Source organism: Erinaceus europaeus, chromosome 3, assembly GCF_950295315.1.
Source record: "Erinaceus europaeus chromosome 3, mEriEur2.1, whole genome shotgun sequence".
Lineage (NCBI taxonomy): Eukaryota > Metazoa > Chordata > Mammalia > Eulipotyphla > Erinaceidae > Erinaceus > Erinaceus europaeus.
Genome location: NC_080164.1, coordinates 127,698,029 through 127,724,269, shown reverse-complemented (window position 1 = coordinate 127,724,269; position 26,241 = coordinate 127,698,029). Strand labels below are relative to the sequence as shown.

The following is a 26,241-nucleotide window of genomic DNA, read 5'->3' as shown; positions in this document are numbered from 1 at the left end:
ATGTAAGATGTGCTCACATCTGTGTTGGCTAAAAGAGTCTCATTTCTTTCTCCACTTTTGCTTTCTGGACTTAGGGATTTGACCTCCACACGAGTGACCAGTGACTCTTAGTCATAATTCTATTCATTTTTTCCCTTGAGAACATGTCTAAAGGCTGTGGCCATGTATTATTAATGTCTAGAAGTAGCCATACTGAAGGAGAAAAGGCATTATCCCTATGAGGATGAAGGTATATGGGGCTGGCTACTCAAGTAAATGTGAAAATTATTGTTGCCTTTTTACTTATGTCCAGTCTTCCCTCTCTGAGTCATCAAAAACAGGATCCTTAACCTGTAGGGGCTTCGGGACCATCATATACAGTTTTCCATAAATTTCAGTGAGTTGAGGATTTTCTGAGGTCCCTAAAATTTAAGTTAATAAAGAGCCTGATACTGACAAAAATAAATACTTGGAATTTTTAATGTTTTTCTATACTTATTTATTTTCCTTTTTGTTGTCCTTATTGTTGTAGTTATTATTGTTGTTGTTATTAATGTTGTCATTGTTAGATAGGACAGAGAGAAATGGAGAGAGGAGGGGAAGACAGAGGGGGGAGAGAAAGATAGACACCTGCAGACCTGCTTTACCACCTGTGAAGCGACTCCCCTGCAGGTGGGGAGCCAGGGGCTCGAATCGGGATCTTTACGCTGGTTGTTGTGCTTTGTGCCATGTGTGCTTAACCTGCTGCACTACCGCCTGACTCCCAATACTTGCAATTTTTAAATGTTTTATTTCTTTTATTGTCACCAGGGTTATTACTGGGGCTCGTTGCCGGTACTACGAATTCACTGCTCCTGGCAGTCATTTTTTTCTCTTTTATTAATTTTTACTTTATTTGATAGGGCAGATAGAAATTGAGAGGAGAGGGAAAGATATACATGGAAAGATATACCTGCAGATCTGCTTCACTGCTTGTGGAGCTTCCCTGCTGCAGATGGTGAACTGGGGCTCAAACCCAGGTCCTTATGCATGTGTGTACTTAATTGGTTGCTCCATCCCCCAGTTCCAATTTTTTAAATGTTATTCATTGACTTTATGCTTCCTTATTTTATAGGAGAGGAAAAGAAAAGGCCAAAAACTGAAAGGGCAGGCTGGGAAGATAGTATAATGGTTATGCAAAAGACATTCATGTTTAAGGCTCTGAGGTTCCAGGTTTAATCCCAGTCACCACCATAGACTAGAGCTGAGCAGTGCTCTGGTCTTTTTCTCTCCATCAAAACTGAAAGAGATTTAGAAAATGGAAGAAAGCTATTTTCTAGTGAAGGACATCATGACAGTGGAGTATTACTCAGCACTAAAAAAAATGAACTACCACACCATAAAGGCATGAGGGGACCTTGCATGCATATTACTATATGAAAAAAGCTAATCTGAAACGAATACATATATACACAGATGTAATATGCTTCCAACTATACGAGTATGTGGAGAAATCAAAACTGTAGAGACAGTGAAAAGGTTAGTGATTGTCAAAGGTAAAAGAGGAAATAGGTAGGAAGCTGAATGCATGAGTGCAGAGGATTTTTTAGGGCACCGAAAATACTATGACACTGTAATAGTAATGGTATGTTGCATTATGCACTGGTGAAAATCCAGGGGATGTACTACATCAGGAGTGAATTCTTTTTTTTTTTTTATTTTCTTTCTTTCCTTTTGATTTTATTTATTTCCTTTTGTTGCCTTTGTTATTTTTTTGTTGTAGTTACTATTGTTGTTGTCATTGTTGAATGAACAAAATGAGAGAAATGGAAAGAGATGGGGAAGACAGAGAGGAGGAGAGAAAGATAGACACCTGCAGACCTGCTTCACTGCCTTTGAAGTGACTCCCCTGCAGGTGGGGAGCCGGGGACTTGAACCTGCATCTTTATGCCGGTCCTTGTGCTTTGCATGAACCTGAGCTGTTTTATTCCCCTATGAATATTTCCCTCTAACTCTGTGCTCTAAAGTAGACTTCCACTGTGATGTTTCTCTCAATTTCCTGGCCATCCCACATTGGTGACAATGTAAGCCCCTTTCACAAGGCTCTTCCCTCCCATGCTTTTATAACAGGTTGCTGGTTGGTTGTTGAGTACACAGATACTCACAACTGTCTCCCTCCACTGAACCCTCTTGAGTTTCTTGCATTCAGTAGGTGCCCAAGAAGCTATTATTGAAATAAAATGGAGCATACAGTGAATGTCAGATTAACTCTACTTAAATTTTATTTAGTTTTTGAAGATAAAAACCCCAGATATGTTTTTAAAAAGAAAAAGAAAGAAAAAAAGGGAAGAAGGAAGAAGAAATAGACTTTTTTCAAAGTCTTATTCACTTCTTTGAATGACAGAAAGTTAACTGTTCAGTTGATCCTTGAACAACCCAGCTTAAAATGCACAGATCCACTTATATGTAGGCTTTTTTCAATAATATTATCAATGTTTGAATTGTAATACCTGTAAAAAAATGGAAGCTTAGGTAATAATAAAATTAATTAATTTATAGTCAGCTCAGTGTCCATTTCCTTTCCTCTGTATAATAGGTTCAAGAATTATTGAACTTAAAAGTCACAGAGAAATTAATTGTTATCCCCTTGACCCATTCCAGCTTTCAGGTAAGAATTTGGCTTGAAAAACAACATTCGCACTATCACAACACTTGTTTTTCATGACCAAAACACACACAAATCAGACTAAACTATCTCAGACTTAGAACCAGAAACTTGTATTAAAGTCTTAACTATACTACTGACTAGACATCTGGTTAGTCCAAAGACCCTTAATTCTCTCAGCTCTAAAATGTTAAAAATAAGATAGCTTCTTACAACACTATGATAAGGATTAATTGTTCTGTACATGTCATAATTTGTTGCATATTATGGAGGATTAGGTGAATTGCCTAGAAGTCTATCACTAGAAAAGAGTTGACAGTGGGTTCATATTAATAGTGAGACGACTTTGAAACCCACTGCTGACTCAAGTATGAATTTTAGCCATCAGAGGAGAAATACTATAAGTTTGAAAACAGAAGTTCTGTAAATTTGAGAGATATATCCAGCTGATATATATCCCCACACATAATGTAACAGGACAATGAATTGTTATCTCCAATGGATTAGTTAATTCCAACTCTTTAAGGATGACACTCGTGGGTAATCACTTTCACCCAGATCTCACAACAAAGCTTGTCTCAGCACGGACACCCAAGTCATCCCAACATGGACACCAGGTTTTGCTGACAGGTACTCTGCTTTGATGTACTGTGAGCCCAAACTAGGCCCAAACTAGAACACTATGGTTAACTACACAGAGTTCCCTCTGGAGCTCCCTCTGGAGCTCCTAACACTTCTGTTTCCTGTAATGGAGGGCTCTATTCAAGAGAACATATAACCAGTATTCACTAGTTGACTGTCACATGGGGATGGTATGGGTCAATTGTCCCAGGAGCTTTGCATATATTTAATTATTATATTGGGTTGTCAGGATAGTCATGACGTATAGTTGCTATGCAAAAATGTGTCATGACTTTTTCAGCAAGCCAATATGTCATCACCACTTTACAGACAGAGCATTTAAACACAGTCATGATAAGACACTTTCCCAGGGCAGACAGAACTCCAGGCCATCAAAATCCCTAAGTATTACTTCCTTTAAACAGCCAACAGAGCAGCTGAAATGTGGTTAGAAAACACTGACTTTGGATAGTCTCAACAGGCCATCTTTTCCATGAGTAGAAAGTTAAGCTATTACTGTTTAACTAGCCATGTGATTAATTTAGAAGAAATTTGTCTTATACAACCTTTAAATATTAGAAAATAGCTGAAAATAATGAAGGAAGCAAAAAAAAAAGAGTCATAAGGAAAGGAAAATTCGATTATCAAATTAATTGAGGTTTACATCTTTACCTGTGAAGTGGAATTTCACCGATTCTGGGAGACCTGAAAGAACAGAAGAGAGAAAGTCAGTGATTCACTAACTATTTGGGAGTCAGTGACAGATGGGAAAGGTACAAAACATGGGGTAAAGGTTAGAAATGTAATATATGTTTTTGTCTAAATTATTATGGCTTAAGGGAAGATCATCAAGTCATCTGCTAATATTATGTTGAATTTAATGATACCAGTACTAATTTTTAAGTAACAAAAAGAATCACGTAGTGGAATAATTTTATATCATAGCAGTTATAGTGATTTATAATGCATTTATTAGATCCCATTTTATCAGTACATAAAATCCTACAATTGGTGAATGTGGGTGAAGTTATATATCACTGACAATGTGCTCTGGTGAGTCAATTCCATTGTAGGCTTGAGTGATGCCTGAAACATTGATTTACACATCACAAAGATATGAGAGATTTATCTCATGGCTTTCAGCCCATAGATTATACAGGACAGGGTTTTGCTCTAAGGGGGCTCCAGGTGAGGAGAGTGGATACAGAAATAACCTCAACCATGCTTCTCCTCTCTAATCCCATGGTATACTGAGTTTCTTGTAAAGTAGGTCTTGTAAATTAGGGGTTAGGAGACCATGAACATTCATGGGCCATTGGCTATTCATTTACTAAACAGTGGGTACTTTCTTTAAGGAAGAGGTCCTTCCTCACTTTAGAGATTTTCAGTCTAATTGAGGAGTTAATCATTTCCTGAAAAATTACATTTACATAAATAATAGAAAATATTACTTGACATGCTCACCATAATTTAAAAAATAACTCTAAATTTACTTAACCCTAGTTTACCTCACCATAGGATATTACCAGCTCTTTTGTATGGACAGAGCTACTATATAAAAGTAATATTCTGTATAAGTCACATTCTCTGGTACATACAGCTTTAAGATAGTAAAGAATCAGATGCTAAGATTTTCAGAATCACTCCTGGGTACAGAAATACTACAGGGAGAACTACAGACTCCTACTTTTCAGTCAGTAGCTTTGACTAGAGTGGTGGGATGACAGAGGTGAATGCTGCATTGGTCTAGTTAGAAACTTAGAAATTCTTTTGTTCAGTTTTCTGTTCCTTAAAAGGGTACCTTTTGGGGCTGGTGAAATAGCTTACTTGAATCATGTGTTGCTTTGCCATGCACACAGCCGAGGTTTCAAGCCCGGCTCCCACCACACTAAAGGAAATTTCAGCCCTAAGGTCTCTTCCACTTGCTCTGCCTGTCTCTATTTTAAAAAGAAAGAAGAAAAAAAAAGGGAAAAGTGACCTTCTCTCAAATCCTGGTTTCAAACCCCCAAAGGTCATCTACTTTCTCAATTTCTCCATGGAACCCTCTCTAAGGCAGTGTAGAACTCATCACTCACCTCACTCGCTGGATTTCTGGTCTGGTGTCCTCCTCAACTCCATTCACACCTGACTCCAGTCAGAAAGCCTAAGGAAAGGCAATGCCCCTATACCTTATAGTCTTACCTGAGCTCCCATTATCCTTGGAGCAAAGATCCAAATCCTTCCAGGCTAACAGTGCCTTTGAGGTTTGGCCTCTATTCTCCTTGCAGACTCATTGCTGCTCTGATTGGCAGGTTACATTCCAAACACAAGAACTTGTCTGTCACAGTCTCTCCATCCCAGGGCCTCTGCACAAGGAACGGTGTGTGCTCTGCCTTCAAAACACTCTCCTGACTATCCCAACATGCACACTGAGCCTGGTCAGCTTCTGACATGTCTCCACGGCCTGCACTTCCTGGGGCTGCCTACACCGAGCACCCAGTGGAGGTCAGCTCTGTTTCATCTAATTCCACTGCTAAGCACTCTAATTTCTTTTCAGAGCTCATATCTCAATTAAATATCAACTACAGGGGTGGTCAAATTCTATTTCCAATCTTCACCAAAATAGAATCTATGTCTCTTCTTTTCTTACTGCTATTTATCTTCACGTCCTCACTCAGTGATTACTACACGGGAGGCATGGAAAGCTAATGAACAAAGAAAAAAACCCGATGCCTTAGAAGTGTGCTACTTGTATTAGCAAGTGAAAAGTAATGCAGGGAACTCAGCCTACATTCTGCCCACAGTTTCAAGTTCTTTTTGAATATTTATAAAGCTGTGTCTGTAGGAAGAGTTGAGGCAGGCCTGCCATGAAGATTCAGAGAGAAGTGTTTGGGGTCATAAAATGGAGGAGCATGCATTACCAGCAAAGGAGAAGGTCATGATCTCCTGGAGGTGGGGGGCTGCAAGGGGAGGGCGGTACAGGACTTTGCCCTGGTTAATATCCTCCTGTGTGAAGTATCGGATGGGAACATGAGGCCGGTCCCGGTGTTCGATAGTACCTGGGGAGAAGAAGGACTTGAATGAGCATCAAGAGCACTGAGTGGATGGCTGGTTCACTGGCCAGCTCACAGAGCTGCCTTTCCCACCACGGAAGTCTTTGGTTCTTCAGGAAGAATAGTTCAGGGGGCGGGTGGTGGTGCACCCAGGTAAGCACACGTAGTACTATGCAGGGACCCAGGTTTGAGTCCCTGCTCCTCACCTGCAGAAGGGATGCTTCACAAGTGGTGAAGCAGGTCTGCAAGTGTCTATCTTTCTCTCTTCTTCTCTATCTCTCCCTCCCCTCTCAACTTCTCTCTGTCCTATCACATGAAACAAAACAATTTTAAAAGGTGGGGGGGGGGGAATGGCTGCTAGGAGCAGTGGCTTTGTAGTACCAGCACCCAGCTCCAGCCACAGCAATAACCCTGGAGGCAAAAACAAACAAAACCAGGAAGAATAGCACTCAGGCTGCTCTTAGTCTAACAAACTCCATTTATTAAAGGGAAAGATAAATCTGAACCCCAAATAGACCCTAAGACTAGGATTCACTGGACATAAGCCATAGCAAACTGTGCCCCAGATGAAGCTTAGACTGGCAATTGTCCAGAAGTCACAGACACTGCACCATGATTATGAGGCTTTCCTGAGTTTCAGGGCAAAGGTCAAGGCAGCTGAGGAAATGGCACAGTCTCCTGGTGAGGATGTAGGATTTTTCTCATCCTTCCCTCTCTCCTATGGGAGCTCCCAAGGCTTTGATGATCTCTGGCAACAGTAACACAGATATTGATTATTCTAAGAGCAGATTTGTTGTCATCACCCTGCTAGTGACAAAGGCGGTCAGGGCTTCAGATTCACCTGCCATTTCTTTTCTTTTCTTTTCTTTTCTTTTCTTTTCTTTTCTTTTCTTTTCTTTTCTTTTTGCCTCCAGGGTTATTGCTGGGGCTCAGTGCCTGCACCACAAATCCACTGCTCCTGGAGGCTATTTTTTCCCCTTTGTTGCCCTTGTTGTCTTATTGTTATTGTGGTTATTATTATTGTTGTTATTGATGTCATTGTTGTTGGATAGGACAGAGAGAAATGGAGAGAGGAGGGGAAGACAGAGAGGGGGAGAGAAAGACAGACACCTGTAGACCTGCTTCACCACCTGTGAACCAACTCCCCTGCAGGTGGGGAGCCAGGGGCTTGAACCGGGATCCTTGCACCAGTCCTTGTGCTTTACATACACCATGTGCATTTAACCTGCTGCACTGCTGCCTGACCCCCTCACCTGCCATTTCTAAATTTTGTACTATACAACTGACACAATGTTGGTCCATGTCCCAGTCAGTCCTTCAAACACAGGGCAGGTGTGAAGTCTGGTGTTGAACTAACAGAACTTCAAATGGGCTGAGAGTTCTACAGTGACTCTCTGGGAACCAGTCAGGCTCATTTTGGAAGCATTTCACTTGGTCCTGAAGGTGCAAGGGGAAAGGCTCACACCACAGCTGAGCAGATTGAAAAAAAGCAAAGGGGAGCTTTCCATTTCTTTGGACTTTATTTCAATGAAGGGTAATAAAGTTTAACTTTGGGACTTTTTTTGACAGCTTGACAATGTGCACTTCACATGTCAGCTGTGGTTGGTTTCAAGAGATAGTGGACAGAACAGTCTCAATAAAGTTGGTCTTTGTTAAGTGAGTGGCGCCCTCAAGTGTATTGGGCGTAGTCTTAGCTTATTAGCCCAATGTTAAGACAGCTACAGGCTAGGAGTCCACCGCTCCTCCAGTTCCAGTTTCACATCCTCATATTTCTCTGTGGGAGGACGAGTGACTTATCCTACTTGGAAATGAACTGAGTGTGTGGTGCCCAGCCTCCTTTGGACTTTCTGCAGAGCTCCCTATCCTGGGCACCTGCTCGCTTTGGTCTGCTTGCCTGTCACAGCCTGACCAGGGCAGATCCTGTCCCTACAGAAAGTGCTTGTGGTTGTCCAGTTCGCTCATGCATGGGAGGGTGAGCTCAAACTAGTGGCTGATATTTACAAATGCTTTCTGTGTTCTCCAGCACCCCAACACACACACACACACACACACACACACACACACACACACACACACACACACACACACCAGCTTAAGCTGACATGTTCATCTCCATCAGCCCAACCACAGTGTCTCAACTGATTTTAAACTCAGAAGATAGGGGCAAAGGGTATAAGAAGATATAACTCTGGAGTGTTTAAAAATATTCCACAGCTAAAGGATAATAGCATCTCCACAGAGATCACTTAGTGTGTGTCTTACCTTGATCTGGATACAGAGGGAGAGTGATGTTGTATATAATCTTTCCACTTGGCTTCTTAGAGTTGACAAAGGATAGGGAATGGGGCTGGATCACAGTCAGACCGTCTTCCTGAGCCTAAACAAAGTTTAAGAAGCATGTGGAGAAAACTGTGCAATAAGAACTAAAGCCAGTCACAGAAGCAAGCCTTATTAAGCCCACAGAAACCTAACCTATTCTAGCTTTTTTGTTTATTTCTAGAGACAGGGGGAGGGAGGGAGAGAAGAAGAAGAAGAAGAAGAAGAAGGAGGAGGAGGAGGAGGAGGAGGAGGAGGAGGAGGAGGAGGAGGAGGAGGAGGAGGAGGAGGAGGAGAACTATAGCACTAAAACAGCCTTCGTTGCAGTGAGGACTAAGCTCAAACCTGTGTCATGCACATGGCAAAGCAACACACTGTTAAAGTGAGCTATTTCATCAGCCCTCATTCTGTTTTTGTTTGTTTTGTTTTTTAACTAGTTACACATAGTAAAATTTTCCTGAGTTCAAAAGAAGAGTCTGGTCTCTTGCATTGCACACTTGCTCTGGCCTTAGGAACTTCACAGAGTTCTAGAGTCTCTTCAGGTCTTGCAAGCTGACTCTTCTGGCCCTGGCTCCTGCTTCTGCCCAGGTTCATGGGGGTGCACACTATAACAGTCCTGGTTCGATCACTTGTCCTAGGACAACTCACAGTGGTGCAGGTGTGGAAATGAACCATCCAGGTTGGTGCATGACATCTCTGCTCTTCTACCTTAATGAACTCCTTACATAGCTTAATGGACAGTCAGGCTGTATCTGGTAATAGTCCCCCCCCCAGCCCCCAAGTTTTACTAATGGGGACTGCAATGCTCTTGGGCTTCCAACGATCAAAGAGAAGCTCATCCTAAATGCTGAGAGAGGCTAAACCTTTGAATTCAAAGATCTTTTGGTGGAGGATGAGGTGTACCAACATCTACTTTGGGAAGATGTGAAATTATACCCCAACTATGACAACTATCTTATAAACCATTTCCATAATAAAAATCTTGAAAAATTTTGAAAAATAACTATTTGCTTATTAAGACATATAACAAAGTCAACATTTCTATTTTGTCTTTGCTATCGTATACAGTAAGTATATGATAGTAAGTATACAGTAAGTCTGAAGGTTCCTCTGAACACTAGGTATGGATCCACTCTTTTAGCCAGCAGCTGCTCTCCTAAAGATCTACCCAAAGAGCACAAAACACAACTATTCAAAGAGACCTATGTTCATAGCAACACAGTTTACACTAGCCCAAACTTGGAAGCAGCCCAGATGACCAATTTCATATGTGTAGCTAAGAAAGTCATGATAGATACTGCTTTTTCTCCTCTACTTTTTAGGGTCCAGTGAATATGTCAAGTGGAATTTATCAGAAGATGTAGCCTTTACTATCCATAAACATACAAAGTGACAACACTCAGAAATCAAAAGTGAAACTCAAGAGCTCATGGCCAGGTATAGAAAGAAAGTTGGAGGGCTTGGCGGTGGTGCACCTGGTTGGGCACACACGTTACAATGTGCAAGGACCCAGGTTTGAGCCCCTGGTTCTCACCTGCAGGGGGAAAGTTTTGTGAATGGTGAAGCAGGGCTGCAGGTGTGTCTCTGTCTCTCTCTTTCCCTCTATTATCACCTTCACTCTCAATTTCTAGCTGTATCTATCCAATAAATAAATAAATATAAAATTTTTAAAAAATTAAAAAATAGTTGGGGCTTTAGCAAAAATGGGATGGAAATCAGAAAAGGAAGAGTGGTGTTAACAGGGTGTCTGTATCTGGGTCACACATGCTGTTTGTCAAACAGGGCAAAAATATCCAGCTCCCCTCACTCTCCTTGGCTGACCCCTGGAAAGGCAGCACTGTTCTATCACTCTTTGAGGCTCTGCTTGCATCAGGAGGCCTTGATTCAGTAAAGAATTAAGTCTGGCTCAGTAATTCTCCTGGAGGAGGGTGTGGTCTTCCTCCTTTAAGCCATCGAAAGATTGAAGTTTGCAGTTACTGTGTAATTGTCCTCCATGCATACCAGTCCAGGGTATTCCAAATTATATTCCTCCATAAGGATAATTTCTGGAACCATTCGTTCCACCCCGGTTCCATGGCTGCCAGTTCTTAGCAACATCACCCCGCCAGATATTTGTCGGGATGCGACATCATCTAAGTTCATTTCCCACGTCTACGCTTGACCGGACCTGCCAATATACGCGGATATCTTCGCCCACCCTGTCCAACGCTTGACATCTCGTCATCCAATCTGGTCCCCTATGCCTACACTGAACTTCTCTGTTCCAGACTCTTGGAAACAGAGTTGGCAGTCAGCTGAGGTAAAGAACAAAACACCTCATCACAGACCCCTGCAAGCGTCAACCCGGCTTTGACCTAGCACGTTATGATTGGGTCCTCCTCAATCGCTATCGAACAGGCCATGGCCGGTGCGCCGCTATGTTCCATCGCTGGGGAGCCAGAGACGACCCGAACTGCCTCTGCGGCTACAGACAGACTATGACCCACATAGTCAACGACTGCCACCTCTCCAGATTCAAAGGAGGTCTCGAAACTTTACATCAGGCTCAACCTGACGCTGTTGACTGGCTACGGAAGAAGGGCAAACGCTAGAAGAAGTCCAGGGAGAGGCAGTGTTTTCAGGTTAGGACAACCAACCATGTTACATTGGAAAGGCTTAGTTCAGGCCACTGCTCAAGGTTTGGAAATGCAATGAGCATGAAAACTTACATACTGCAAATAGCAGTGGATCTCTCACCCTCAAATGAAATGAGTGAGAACCACAAATGAAAAACACATGCCCTCGCTGTGGTGGTTTTTATAGCTCACATTTGCTAATATGTTCAATATTTATCAATTAAACAAAGAAATGAGAGATTAAGTTTCACAGAAATCATTATGGACGACACATTTTTTATTGAAATATCTGTTGACAAAAGAAGAGAACAGGATAATGGTTTTCACAATGCCCATGTTAGCTGACAGTAAATCCAGGACCCAATGGTTTCTCCCTGCCGCCTCTGCTACACCCCAGGGGAGCCTCAGCCTCTTACCTGTCTAACGCAAGGGCCCACTAACTGTGCTCTGTTCTTTCTCGGCACATGGCAAGCATGAGCCCTTTGCAAAGGACATTAGACCTCTCTCTGCAACAACATGAAATGGCTCTCTGTTTCATTAAAAATAAGAACTAACTCCTTGCATGGCCTGTGAGGCCTGAGATGAATCTCCCCCACCCCGCAGCACCACCCGCCACCACCCCCCAAAAGTTAATTCCTATCTCTTGCTTTCACTCACTCTGTACTCCAGCCTGACTGACTTCCAAGCTGTTCTCTGACTAAGCACTGCCCCAGTTCCATGCTTCTACACACATGGTTCCCTGGGCCTGGCATGCACTGCATGGCTCTCTCCACCAGCTCTGGCAAGTCTCCCTTAAATGCTATTCACCCAGATTATTTTACATAAATACATAGCCTCAGTCTCTCCCAACCCCACCACTATATTTTTAATCTCTGTGGCCCTAATCTATCCTTGTTTTTATCATAAACTCAATAATGGGCCATGTGAGTTCCATATTTCAATTATTTCTTTCCTGTTTTCTTCCAAGAGAATTAAAAACTCCATGAGAACAAGGATTTTTGCTTTTCTGAGGGATCTCAAGCACTAAGCACATGAAAGCATTCAATAAAAATTTTGTTACATGGATGGAAAATATCTCTAGAAGAGGATTTAATTAAGAATTAAAATGAGGGCAGAGGGTAGATAGCATAATGGTTATGCAAAGTGACTCTCATGCCTGAGGCTCCAAAGCCCCAGGTTCAATCCCCTGTACCACCATAAACCAGAGCTGAACAGTGCTCTGGTAAAAAAAATTAAAAAATAAAAGAATTAAAATGAGGGGGGTCGGGTGTTAGTGCAGCAGGTTTAAGCGCACATGGCACCAAGTGCAAGGACTGGCATAAGGATCCTGGTTCGAGCCCCTGGCTCCCCACCTGCAGGGGCGTCGCTTCACAGGCAGTGAAGCAGGTCTGCAGGTGTCTGTCTTTCTCTCCCCCTCTCTGTCTTCCCCTCCTCTCTCCATTTCTCTCTGTCCTATCCAACAACGAACGACATCAACAATAATAACCACAACAAGGCTACAACAACAAGGGCAACAAAAAGGGGGGAAAATGGCTTTCAGGAGCAGTGGATTCATGGTGCAGGCACTGAGCCCCAGAAATAACCCTGGACGCAAAAAAAAAAAAATTTAAATGATAGAAATACACTCAGAACTCCATTGGCAACTTTTCAGAATATTTTCCTTTGTACTTTGAAGGCATATAAAGAATTAAAGGGACAGACATTTTAACTCAAGTCTTCACAAAGTGTGTGTGAATTTACAAGTCTGGGTTCATAAACATTCCCATTTCACCTTCCATGAAAAAAGAAAGAGGAGTTTCAACTGGTCAGCAGCAGAGTCTACAATAGTTCAGAGACATTTCATGTCCATGAACAATGAGCACAAGGGGAGATGAATAAAATGGAGGCAGATCTGACAAGTAACCGCCTTCCCATTTAGTTTAGTGAAGGACAACAAAATCAGTTTGGCATATATTCATGTAAAAACCCACTGTGTGCAAGAGCTATAGGAGATGAAGAATATGTCAATTTTTTAAAAAATATTTATTTATTTATTCCCTTTTGTTGCCTTGTTTTATTGTAGTTATTCTTCTTGTCGTTGTTGGATAGGACAGAGAGAAATTGAGAGAGGAGGGGAAGACAGAGAGGGATCCTTAGGCTGGTCCTTGCACTTTGTGTCATGTGTACTTACTCCTCTGCGCTACTGCACAACTCCCAGGATATGTCAATTTTACACCCTTTCCTCCAGGAGCTCCAGTTCAAATAGGGGAAACTCATTATATATTTGTAACATAGGAAATGCTAAGTAGTATGAATATATATTTACATATGGGGGCCAGGAAGTGGGGCACCTGGTTAAGCGCACATACTACAGTGCACAAGGACCCAGGTTCAAGCTCCTGGTCCCCAACTGCAGGGGGGAAACTTCACGAGTGGTGAAGTGGAGCTGTAGGTGTCTCCCTGTCTCTCCTTCCTCTCTCAACTTCTGTCTCTATCCAATAAAAAAATTATACTTACATATATATTCATTCATATATATGCAAATAATTCCATGATGAAGAAACATATTTAGAGATCCTAGATAATAATTATACAGTTATTATTTTTATTCTATTTACTGTATAGAAACTGGAAGATTTAAAGAGGGAAGGGGGAGATATATAAGGAGAAAGAGATGCACCTGCAGACCCACTTTATCACTCATGAAGCCCCCCCCACTCCTACCATAGGTAGGGGCCAAGGGTTGAACATGGTCCTTGAACATGCTACTGTTATTCTTATTACAGATAATTTGTCTCAAAAGAAAATATGGACATTAACCTACAGCTATAAAAATAAGTATAGACTTAAGTCTATATTATAAAAGAAATACTCATTCTAACAGAATCCCTGTTCATCCCAATAAATGTTGTTTTGAAATAATTATTGTTACAGTTACCACTCTGAAAACAGATGAAGTCAGAAAATAAAGGATTAGTCAAGACCTTTCCCTCAAGTGATGACCTTAGTCAAACTGATCTTGAGTACCCCATCATTCAAAAAATGGTAATAGTAAGCATGCCATCTTTTAGACTGAAAGGCAATCAAATTTCCCCTCCTCAAAAAAGTAACTGTAAATATTATATTCAAAGTATGTGTGTGTGTGTATATAACCATATGATTGATTTGCAAGTTGAATGTGAAGGTGATACAGCTTAGGAAGTTATATGTTAAGTGAAAGCAGATCTGAAAATATTAATTCAGTCTACAAATATTTACTAAGCAACTATTTAATATAAGGCATTTCGCTAGATGCTAAGGAAGACAACAAGATTAATGACCAAAGATGTTCCCTTAAGCTAAAGCAAGAATAAACAAATGGAGCTACATCAAATTAAAAAGCCTTTACACATCAAAAGAAACTTCCACAAGGATAAAGAGGCAATCAAGTCATTGGGAGAAGGAACTTTATATCACATATTGGACAAGGGATTGAAATAAAAAAAATATATAAAGAAATCATATAGCTCAAAACAACAACAGTAAACCCATGCAGTCCAATAATAATAATAATATAAAAAAACTAGGTAAAAGAAGAGACAGCTCTTCTGGAAGGACACACATTCTACCATGTGCAAGGATATGGGTTCGAATATTTGGTCATCACATAAAAGCACCAGCATGGGGGCAAGCCTCATGGGTTGTGGATTAGTGCTGTGGTTTCCTTCCTTCCTTCCTTCCTTCCTTCCTTCCTTCCTTCCTTCCTTCCTTCCTCCTCCCTTCCTCCCTTCCTTCCTTCCTTCCTTCCTTCCTTCCTTCCTTCCTTCCTTCCTTCCTTCCTGTCTATCTATCTATCTATCTATCTATCTATCTATCTATCTATCTATCTATCTATCTAAAAAAATAAAAGAGTTTTCAAGGAGTGGTAGGACTGCACAGCAGAGTCCCAGGGGATAAAATAAAGAAGGACAAGATTCAAATAGACAGTTCTGCAAAGAAGACATGCAAATGGCCCATAGACATTCAAAAAACTTATTACTAGAAAAAGGCAGGTTAAAATCAGAATTCTCATTGATGGCGTATATCAAAAAGTTTGGAAACAAAAGTTGGCAAGGATCTAGAGAAAAAGGAGTCCTGCACAGTGTTTGTGGGCATGCAAATTCATACAGCTCTAAGGAAAAGAGCATGGAGAATGCTTAACAATAAAAATGGAAATGCCTATGATTGTCAGTACTGCACCTTCAGTATATACAAAGGCTGGACACACACACATATCCCTAATTCAAAAGGCTACATGTACCCCTGTGTTCATAGTTACACCAAGCTAAAACATCCACTTACAGACAGATGACTACAGAAAGAAGTTATGGGATGCATATTCAATAGAATATTACTCTGAAGCTAAAAGAAAAGGTGACACTATATCACTTGGGACAAAAATGGATGGAACCAGAGGTGAAATAATTAGACATGAATGACAACTATGGAATACTTCCACTCACGTGTGGAATATAAATTGCTAAAGCAAATGAGCTTGCAGAATCAAACCAAGCAAACTGTGTGAGAGCCATAGTGGTTCTCAGAAGGAAGAAGGCCAGGAGCTTGGGGGGGATGCATGTTTTGAGTTGCACACACACAAGTATGGAGTAGAAACTATACTCATGAAATATTATCATTTTGTAAACCAGTGTTGTCAGTACTAGTAAGAAGTCTTTAGATGATGTTTTGAAAAGTAAAAAGTCAACCAGTGGATAATTACTTTGAAAACTAGGAATTGATGTGAACCTATTATCTGTAGAATATTATGCTATTTTACTATGGCACTTATTGGTCATATTTGGCCCACATTTGGGCTTATATTCTAAATGTATATACCTTATGTGTTTACATACCTATAATAATCACATATATGCATGTATACATGTCATTCTGATGAGCATTATGAGCTGCAACATCATAGCTGCAACATCACTGAAAGAATCTTAGATTTTAGGGATGACAGACACCACAGAAAGGCCATAGGACAAATTTCCATTCAGGTACATGTTTGATGATGCTTTTTTTCTACTCTATATGACCAACCTGGGGAATCTGAGTTCTGCTTGGATATTTATTTATTTATTTATTTATTTATTTATTTATTTATTTATTGCCTCTAGGGTTATTGCTGGGGCTCAGTGCCTGCACTACGAATCCACTGCTCCCGGAGGCTATGTTTTCCCTTTGGTTGCCCTCGTTTATCGTTGTTGTTATTCTTGTTGTTGCTGTAGATGAGGTTGGAGAGGACAGAGAGGAGTCAAGAGAGGAAGGGAAGACAGGGGGAGAGAAAGACAGACACCTGCAGACCTGCTTCACCGCTTGTGAAGCGACCCCCCTGCAAGTGGAGAGCCGGGGGCTCAAACCAGGATCCTTACATGGGACCTTGCTTAATCTGCTGTGCTACTGGCCAGCCCCCCGCTTGGATATTTAACCAATACATGCCGTTAACAATTTGCCAAAGGTTTGTCTCTCCCTTACAATAGCTACAGACTCTATACAAGTGTGCCCTATAAGCTCATCCCAAACTGAATTCGTCATGCCTTCCACCCCTCCCCTTCCCCTACCACCCTAATACACTCTTGATCAGGTGGCATCTCTCTGTACTCAGAAACCAGGGCATTTCAACCTCCCCTCATAGCTAACCCTTATCTGACTGACCACTGTGACTCTAAATATCTATCATCTCTGTAACTTTACTTTCCCTGTTGTAATCACTTTCATCTACATGGCACAGCAGTTTCAACTCTATACATGCTAGTGTGCAATGGGTTTCTCAATAGTTTTCCTCTTGTGAAACTAAAACTCCAGATTCACTGAACAACAACTCCACTGGTCCCTTCCTCCACCTCTACCCTCCTCCTCCCAGGGACAGCTGCCATTTCATTGTCTGTTCCTAGGAGTTTGTCTCCTTTGGCTAGCTCAAGAAAGTCGAGTCATATCAGAGCTGTCTTTTTATGACTGATATTTCACCTATGATAATGTCCTCAAAGTTCATTGGTATTATTGTACATGGCACAGTTTTTTTTTTTTTTTTTTTACAGGGTGAATAATATTTCCTTGTTGGGCATTCCCTTCTTTTATACTGCTTTATGGGGGAATGCTGATTTACAAAGACAGTTGTCACAGGCGTACATCTCTCTCCACAAGAAGTGTCAGCATAGCACTTTTTCCCCAACTTATCCTCTTCCTTCCTGGTGTCCTTCACCACAGGACTCCAGTCAACCTATCTTCTAACCTCTCTTGTCTTTCCATTTCCCAGTCCTTGGATCTGCAGCAATAGGTTATAGCTTGCCTAAGTTTCATCCTGTATCTCTCCTTTTCTTTGCTTTCTAAGTCCCGCCTCTAAATAAGGTTATCTGGTACTTTTGTTTCTTCTTCTGGGTTATATCACTTAAGAATTCCTCAAAGTTCCATACAGGTTTTAGGAAGAGTAAATGCCATCATTTCCTATAGTCAAGTAGTATTCTGTTGTTATGCCTTTTCTCTCTTTTTTAAATGTTCTATTTACTTATTTATTGCCGAGAGACAAGGCTTTGAGTAATCAATAGGGAAGGAGGAGACAGGGAGAGAGAGACACATGCAGACCTACTTCACCACTTGAGAAGCCTGCAGGTGAGGACCAACGAGGGGCTTGACCCAGTCTTTGTGTATTGTAACATTTGTGCTCAACCAAGTGTGCCACCACCTGGTCCTGCAATTTCTTTATCTATTTACCTGGTGCATTTAGACCGTAATCACCCCTTGGGTCCTGTCAATACCATTGTAGTGAACGTGGGTGTGCAAGTTCTCTTTAAGATCTTAAGTTTTAACTCTTACTGCCAGCGCAAGAATTAAACGTGGTTCATGTCACTGTCCCTTTTGTTTCAGATGATGCAGTGGGGGCTATCCTGGCCTCCTTGCTCCCTGCCTGGCCCTCATGCTGAGTGTTTTCTACTCTGAAGTCAGCAGAATCTTCCGAACTGGAAAATCTCATCAGGCCACCTTTCTGCTACAAATCCTTCAGCCTCCTACTGGCCCTGACAGCTTCTCAGAACAGAATGAAAGCTCCTTTATCTTCTAGGTCCTTCGTGATCTGACTCTCATCTCTTGCTTATTTTCCTAGGGATTTATACTCCAGCCAGCTACACTCTTGTTAATGCCTCAAGCATGGCATGTTCTTCTGTGTCTTCATCTTTTTCACACTTGCTGCTTCTCTGCTTGTAATGACTTTTCTCCTGTTTCTTGTTTAGACAGTGGAGCAAGTAGAGCTGTAGTGCCACTATCATCTGGGAACATGTTAGAAATCTGAAATTCTCAGCCCTACACAAGACATACTGAACTGTAAAACTCTAGGGTGGGCTCCAGCAATCTGTGACTTAAGAAATCCTACAGATGGTCACAATGTAGCTAGAACTGTATGGTCTAAATTAGAGATAGTGTCCTCTCAACCAGCCCTATTCACCACCTAGTGGAAGCCTCCTATGGCCTCCTCCAGCCCTGCTAGATGATGTGCCTTCATGCCATACACTACTGCACCAGCACTACTTACTGTTCATCTCCCCTTTCCAAGTTTCATGAGAACACATAGACTATTCTCCAATCATTTCCAGGGCTTCTTTGCTATGGACAGACTTAATTTTTTAGGTAGAAAAAGAGAGACATTCAAAGTGCCAGATGGATAAAGAATAGGGAAGTTTCCAAAGGAGGGGATGGGACAGGGAACTCTGATGGTAGAAACAATATGGAATTACACTCCTATGATCTTATAATCTTATAAATAATTATTAAATAACTACTAAAAATTAAAAAGAATGAAAGAGAGAGACAGAGACAGATAGAAGGAAAGATGTTGGGGGCCAGGAGGTAGCGCAGTAGGTTAAATGCACATGGTGCAAAGTACAAGGACCTCCCCAAAGGGATCCGGGCTCGAGCCCCCGGCTCCCCACCTGCAGGGGAGTCGCTTCACAAGTGGTAAAATAGGTCTGCAGGTGTCTATCTTTCTCTCCCCCTCCTCTCTCGATTTGTCTCTGTCCTATCCAACAACAACAGCAATGGCAACAATAACAAAAACAAGGGCAACAAAATGGCCTCCGGCAGCAGTGGATTCACAGTGCAGGCACTGAGCCCCAATGATAACCCTGGAGGGAGGGGAGGAGAAGGAAAGATGTCCAAGAACTGAAACTTCCTCCAGTGCAGTGGGGGGCCAGCTTGGGTCATCTGTATGACAAAACAAGAGACTATGATTGTCATTGCTTCTCCAACGTCTACAGCACTTTACATAAATCAGGGGCTGACACATGTTTAAGACTGAGGGATCTGATGCCTGGAGAGGTAAACTACCATTATATACATAAATGAATGTGCCAAACATATATTTAGTTTATGCACTCACAATGACCAACTATGTGCAAAACTTGTGCAAATTACTGTACTAAGAATGTGTTTCTGTCACAGATTGTAAGGTTATCCTGCAAAAGTGGCCCTAATTAACATCAAAAGAAATGTAAACTAGGTATGTCCTACATTTTAAGATAAACTAACATGTGTGATAGTTGAAGTCACAATGGGAGATCTAATTAGCAAGCATGTGACGCAAGACCCTAAAGGTTTAGTAACTTGGAAAGTGTCTCTGGACCACAGCATCAGAGTGGGAATGGTACCATCTTCTGGCTCTTGGCCAATTTATTTCCTCAAAACTCAAAATAACAGTGCATTAGCATTTGGCAAGAGATGCAGATGCACATTTTTCTTTAAACTTTAGAGGAAATTCCGATCCAAGTTCCTCCAGTCAGAATGATGAATTATAGACTTTATAGCGCTGCTGAATTATGATTTCTTTAAATTATGGTTTATAGTGGAAATGCCGATACCAGCTATTCATTAAAAACTTTTTATTTCCATTTTTATGTCTTTGTCATGCCCCAGACCCATAATTTCTAAAACTATAGCTGCTCTCTTTGTTGTGGCTCCAGGCTGATACACTGCTTTGGAGTGTAATTATGTGGGCACTAACTAAAAGGTAGATCCATAATGATTAATTTACAAGGTCCTACATGGTGTGAGTCTGTCCAGAGAAGGGCTCTGGCATCACACACTCCCCAGATACAGGGAAGTTGCTAATTGTTTGAACTGGGTCTTGTGTTCTAATTTAGCTGTCACCCACTTCAACCCTATCATGTATCCACCCTTCTTCCCACATAACCTACAAGGCCTACTGGCCTTAGCTCACTGTCCCCACAGCCTCACTATGCCTGCCCTGCTGTCCCAGTTTCTCCAGGCCTACTGAACTATTTGCAGTTTCCCCAACAATCAGATTCTCTCTCTCTCACCTCTGGGTTTTGGATGTGCTGTTATTTTCTCCATTCTTTGTAAGCGGCCAGCCCCGGCCCCTAACTGTCCCCTGGGCAATTCTACTGGTTTCCCTGACTCTTTTCTTTTCTTTTTTCTTCTCTTTATCTTTTCTTCCTTCTTTCCTTCCTTCCTTTCTTTCTTTCTTTCCTTCTCCCTTTTTTCCTTTCTCTCTCTTTTTCCCTCCAAGGTTATCGCTGGGATTCAGTGCCTGCACTGCGAATCCACTGTTCCTGGCGGCCACCTTTTTTCCTTTGTTGTTGCTGTTGTTGCTGTTGTTGGATAGGACAGAGAGAAATTGAGAGAGGAGGGGAAGACAGAGAGGGGGAAAGAAAGATAGACACCTACAGACCTGTATTACCCCCTTGTGAATCGACTCCCCTGCAGGTGGGGAGCTGGGGGCTCAAACCAGGATCCTTACACCAGCCCTTGGACTTGCGCTTCACACTGTGTGTGCTTAACCTGGTACACTACCGCCCAGCCCCCTTTCTTCCTTTTAATTTTGGTTTTTAAATTTTTTCTTCCAGTCATGAGGGCTTGGTGCTGGCACCATGAATCCACTGCTTCTGGTGGCTTTCTTTCTTCTTTTTGTTCGATAAGACATAAGACAGAGAGAAACTGAGAGGAGTGGGGAAGATAGAAGGAGAGAAAAACAGATACCTGCAGACCTGCTTCACTGCTTGTGAAGTGTCCTCGCTGGGGGTGGGGAGCAGGGGCTTGAACTTGGGTCCTTGCATGTAGTACTGTATGAGCTTAAGCAGCCACCACCCAGCCCCATGTCTCTGACTCTCATCCAAGTATTAACTAGTTTAGATCTTGTTTTGCTTCCAAGATTAGAAGAGATAGATGCATTTAGAGGGGAATGCTACAGGCTACTTGTCTTTCTGGTTTCGGTACTGATTTCAGTTTCTCTAGGAAGCATTTCAAGGAGGAAGGAAACTTTGAATCAGGTTTCTAAGCATGGGATAAGGGCCTCTCCAGCTAGGTAAACAGAGCTCTCTCTGAACACCCATGGTTTTGCTTAAATAACCAATGGGTTGAAATTCCTTCCAGCTACTCAACAAGAAGCTCCGTGTTAATCCAGGAAACAGTAGCAAGGACATCAGCAATGGACAAAGATCAAGGTAGGCTCCACCTGAATTCCCTTCAAGCTTGAGAACTTTGATTCTCTTACAAGTCAAAGAGAAGCATATTCATGGGGCTGGAAAGGAGTGTTATTGCTGGCCCCACAATCTGCATTCTGGACTGAGCATTCACTGGCCACAAACACAGGGCACTGGATGAATTCTCATTACTGTGCCTCCTCCAAGTGGAAACTGTGTGCCTCACATTAGACTTACCGTCATATGAAGAGATGCTCCCAGAGAGAGCTGAGGTGCTTCAGGAGTCTGAGGCAAGATGGCGACATTGAACATTCGGCTCTCCAGGTGGCTGTGGGCATCGGCGGCGCTGGACACCTAGAGACAGGTCACCAGTGAGACACACATGCCCTCATGGGCAGAGTATGTACTTTCCTCAGCTTTAAAACATCTGTCTTGGACCTCTATACCTTCCTGCACCACCATTTCCACTCTACTTTTTATTTTTTAATGTTAATTCTGAATGATTATGAAAACAGTCCACAATCATTCCTGGCACTTCTGAAAACCAAGGTGTCAATAAGAAAACAAAAAGTCATCTAGATCTTCAACTAGAAATGCTAGTTATTAGCATATTGATGCATTTCCACTTGATCTTTTGTCTATGTATATGCCAATCTTTTTTTAAAGGTTTATTTTATTTATGCATGGGACAAAGTTTCACATGAGACAGACAGGGAAAGAGAAAGAGTGTGTGTGTGTGTGAGAGAGAGAGAGAAAGAGAAACCAGAGCACCCCTCTACTACATGTTGTACTGTGATTTCAAGCAGAAGCTTCAGGCATACAAGTTCACAGCTCTACCAACTGAGCCATCTCCCCAGCTGCATACACGTCAATCTTGTATACAACTGTATATTCTAGCATTTTGCATAAATTAACCATGACATTTTGTTGTATCATTTAAAATTCTTGAAAATAGAAGCGTTGACGGTTACAGAATGACTCATCAGCATTATGAACATCTATAGAATATATACTTTACCCATTATTTTTGCTTTTTAAAAAAGATTTATTCATTTATTAGGGGAGAGAGAAAGAATAAAAAGAGTGTGAGATCAGAGCACTGCTCAGTTCAACCATGAGTGGTGCCAGGGATTGAATCTGGGCTTTTTAAGCATGCAAATTGGTGCTCTAACAGACTAAAGTCTCCTTCTATGTGAACTGTATTTTATTTCTTCCATATTTAACAAGCACTGATGTTTACATCTTGATTTTAAATTTCATTCTCATCACTGCAAGGAAAGATTCATGCTACTTATAGTTAGGAGAGTGGTCACAAAAATGACTTTTTCCTGCTTCAAATGTGCTGGAAATGATGCCTTTCTCATGCAGCTTCTTCCTCTCACCAGTGTTACTGAACTGCACCCTTAAATCTTGTTTGTTTTCTGCATCACTGTAAGACCCTCTCAGGAACTGCAAACTTGTGTGATCACTTGTAGTTGCATTAATTTCATAGAGAGGGGTACAGAGTTCTGTAAATTCTGAGAAAAGAGCAAGAGTAGTAGCCTTCTTTCTATCATCCAAAGTTATTCACAGCAGAAAAGTTGCTCTCTGCATCTTGATCACATGATATGCCAGGTGTTCAAGTTTCAGAATATTCACACATTTTCAAGGAGACATTTTACCATGTCACAATGAATAATGTTCACAGCAATAGTCATATGATTCACTGACCTTCTACCATTGGTCTTTTTTTTTTTTTTTTTTGGCCTCTAGGCTGGGGCTCAGTGCTCGCACTTAAATCCACTGCTCCTGGAGGCTATGATTACCCTTTTTGTTGCCCTTGTTGTTGTTATTATTGTTGCTGTTATTGCTGTCATTGTTGTTAGATAGGACAGAGAGAAATCAAGAGAGGAGGGGAGACAGAGAGGGGGAGAGAAAGACAGACACCTGCAGATCTGCTTCACTGCTTGTGAGGTGACCCCCCTGCAGGTGGGGACGTGGGGGCTCAAACCGGGATCCTTATGCTGGTCCTTGCGCTTTGTACCACGTGCGCTTAACCCGCTGCACTACCACCCAACCTCCGGTCTTAGCACTTTTCTTAGCAATTTTTCAAACATCATACCTTGCATACATGAGGCAGATATTATTATCTCCTTTTTTAAAAATTTTTACAAATAAGGAAATTGAAGGTGAAAATGATATCAGGGTCTAAAGGTCACAAAGTTAAGAGGGTTAGGATTTAACTAGGCCAGTGGGTTTTTGATCTTCCTACTGATCAACATGACTTCATGTGCTAGCTTTGCAAAGTGAGGTAGAAATGTGTTCTGTGTATTAAAGAAAGGAGTGGAGCATACTGCACATAGAGAAACCATGGGTGCATCACTAGCAAGGGTATCAGTTCTAACTTACTTGGTGGGAACACTGCGATAATACATGTTTTCTTTCATGTTGTTGTTGTTGATTTAATAATGATTAACAAGATTGTAGGAGAAGGGGTTCAATTCCACACAATTCCTACTACCAGAGTTCCACATCCCATCCTCTCCATTGGAAGCTTTCTTATTTTATTTTATTTTATTTATTCCCTTTTGTTGCCCTTGCTGTTTTTTTTTTTATTGTTGTAGTTAGTATTGTTGTTGTCGTTGTTGGATAGGACAGAGAGAAATGGAGAGAGGAGGGGACGACAGAGAGGAGGAGAGAAAGATAAGACACCTGCAGACCTGCTTCACCGCCTGTGAAGCGACTCCCGTGCAGGTGGGGAGCCGGGGCTCGAAGCGGGATTCTTATGCCGGTCCTTGTGCTTTGCGCCACCTGCGCTTAACCCGCTGCGCTACAGCCCGACTCCCCGCTTTCTTATTTTTTATCCCTCTAGGAGTATGGGGTGCAAAAGGTGTAAAGTCTGGCTTCTGTAATTGCTTTTCCACTGAACATGGGCATTGGCAGGTAGATCCATAATCCCAGCCTGTTTCTATCTTTCCCTAGTGGGGTGGGGCTCTGGAGAGGTGGGGCTCCAGGATACAGTGATGATGTCATCTGCCCAGGGAATTCTGGGTCTTTTCCTTTTTTTGATAAGAGAAATATATATATGGAGAGAGAGGGGGAGGGAGAGGGAGAGAGAAAGGGAGAGAGGGAGAGGTGGAGGGGAGGGGGAGAGGAAGGGGGGAGAGGGAGAGGGGAGGGGGAGGGGGGAGAGGGAGAGGGGAGGGGGAGGGGGGAGAGGGAGAGGGGAGGGGGAGGGGGAGAGAGAGGGGGAGGGAGAGGGAGGAGAGGGGAGAGGGGGAGGGGAGAGGGAGGAGAGGGGGAGGGGGAGGGGGAGAGGGGGAGGGGGAGAGGGGGAGGGGAGAGGGAGGAGAGGGGGAGGGGGGAGAGGGGGAGGGGAGAGGGAGGAGAGGGGGAGGGGAGAGGGGGAGGAGGGGGAGGGGGAGGTGAGGGGGAGGGGGAGAGGGAGAGGGAGAGAAAGACTGCTTTATCACTTGTGCAGCTTTCTCCCTGCAGGTGGGGATCTAGGGCTTGTGTATGGTAATGAGTATGCTCAACCAGGTACAACACCTCCCAGCCTCAACTGTTGGGTCTTTTTCAAACCACATCCCTAGAGGCTGTATCAGTGTGAGCTGCATACCCGAGGACTGAGACTTCCTCTCAGGAGCAAAATGACTGTAATTGTGCATACTTTCTTCTCAGTAAGCCATGCTCGATCTTTTACCCCTTGTGTTGCAGAAATCCCAAGTCCTACACACCAAGTAACAGATGGGAGACACTGATGGCTCATGACAACTCATCAACATTAAGATGGAATTGAATTCATGCAGCTTATTGTATTCTATTCTCTACTTTAAAGAGGAAAAAATGAAGGGAAGAAGTAGGAGATTCATTAGAAAAGCATCTTTGCTAGTTTAAAATCCTTTAGGGACAGACACTAAAATGATAAATGGGAAAAGTTGCTAAGTACTTACTGTCACACATCATCTATAGTGCCTATGTCATTTCAAATCAAAGTGAGGTGAGCTCATAAAACAATAAGACTCTGAAAGGAAGCACACCAAAACTTTCCCATCCAGGAGCATATAATCTCTAAGGGTTGCTTCATACTTGCAAGAAAGAGCTATCAGTACACACAATAGCCTTTTCGGATTGTCTCCACAGAGAGTTCACAAATCATGTATGAAAACTAAGCTCACCACTTCATACTTTCTTCCTGGTGTTTTAAAGATTCATTTATTCAATGAGAGACATACAGACTGAGTGGGGAAGAGAGAGACACAGAGTAACACTCATATGCAGTGCCAGGGATCAAACTCAGAACTCCACTCTTGCAAGTTCTGTGCTCCACCACTGAGCCACCTACCTCCCTGGCTACTTTACCAGTTTTAATTAAAAAAAAAAATATATATATACATATATATTATTGCTTTCCTTTTTTTTTTTTTTTTTTTTTACCAGAGCACTGCTCAGCTTTGGCTTATGGTGGTGTGGGGGATTGAACCTGGGACTTCAGAGTTTCAGGCATCAGTCTCTTTTTTTTCACTTTTTTAATTTTTTATATTTATTTTATTCATTTTTCCCTTTGTTGCCCTTGTTGTTTAACATTGTTGTGGTTATTGATGTCGTTGTTGTTGGAAAGGACATAA

The 26,241-nt window shown here is 42.1% G+C and overlaps 1 protein-coding gene across 4 annotated transcripts in view; it reads right to left on the bottom strand.

Annotated features, from left to right (window-relative positions):
* The window catches only part of FRAS1 (Fraser extracellular matrix complex subunit 1), a 532,387-nt gene that overhangs the window by 125,810 nt on the left and 380,336 nt on the right, over positions 1-26,241 (bottom strand). For all 4 annotated transcript variants that reach the window (XM_060187916.1, XM_060187915.1, XM_060187917.1 and 1 more), the window contains 4 exons: positions 21,872-21,988; positions 8,539-8,653; positions 6,145-6,282; positions 3,917-3,949 (listed from right to left, as the gene is read on the bottom strand). In XM_060187916.1, the coding sequence (XP_060043899.1) occupies positions 3,917-3,949; positions 6,145-6,282; positions 8,539-8,653; positions 21,872-21,988 (403 nt within the window). The remainder of the gene's footprint in view (positions 1-3,916; positions 3,950-6,144; positions 6,283-8,538; positions 8,654-21,871; positions 21,989-26,241) is intronic.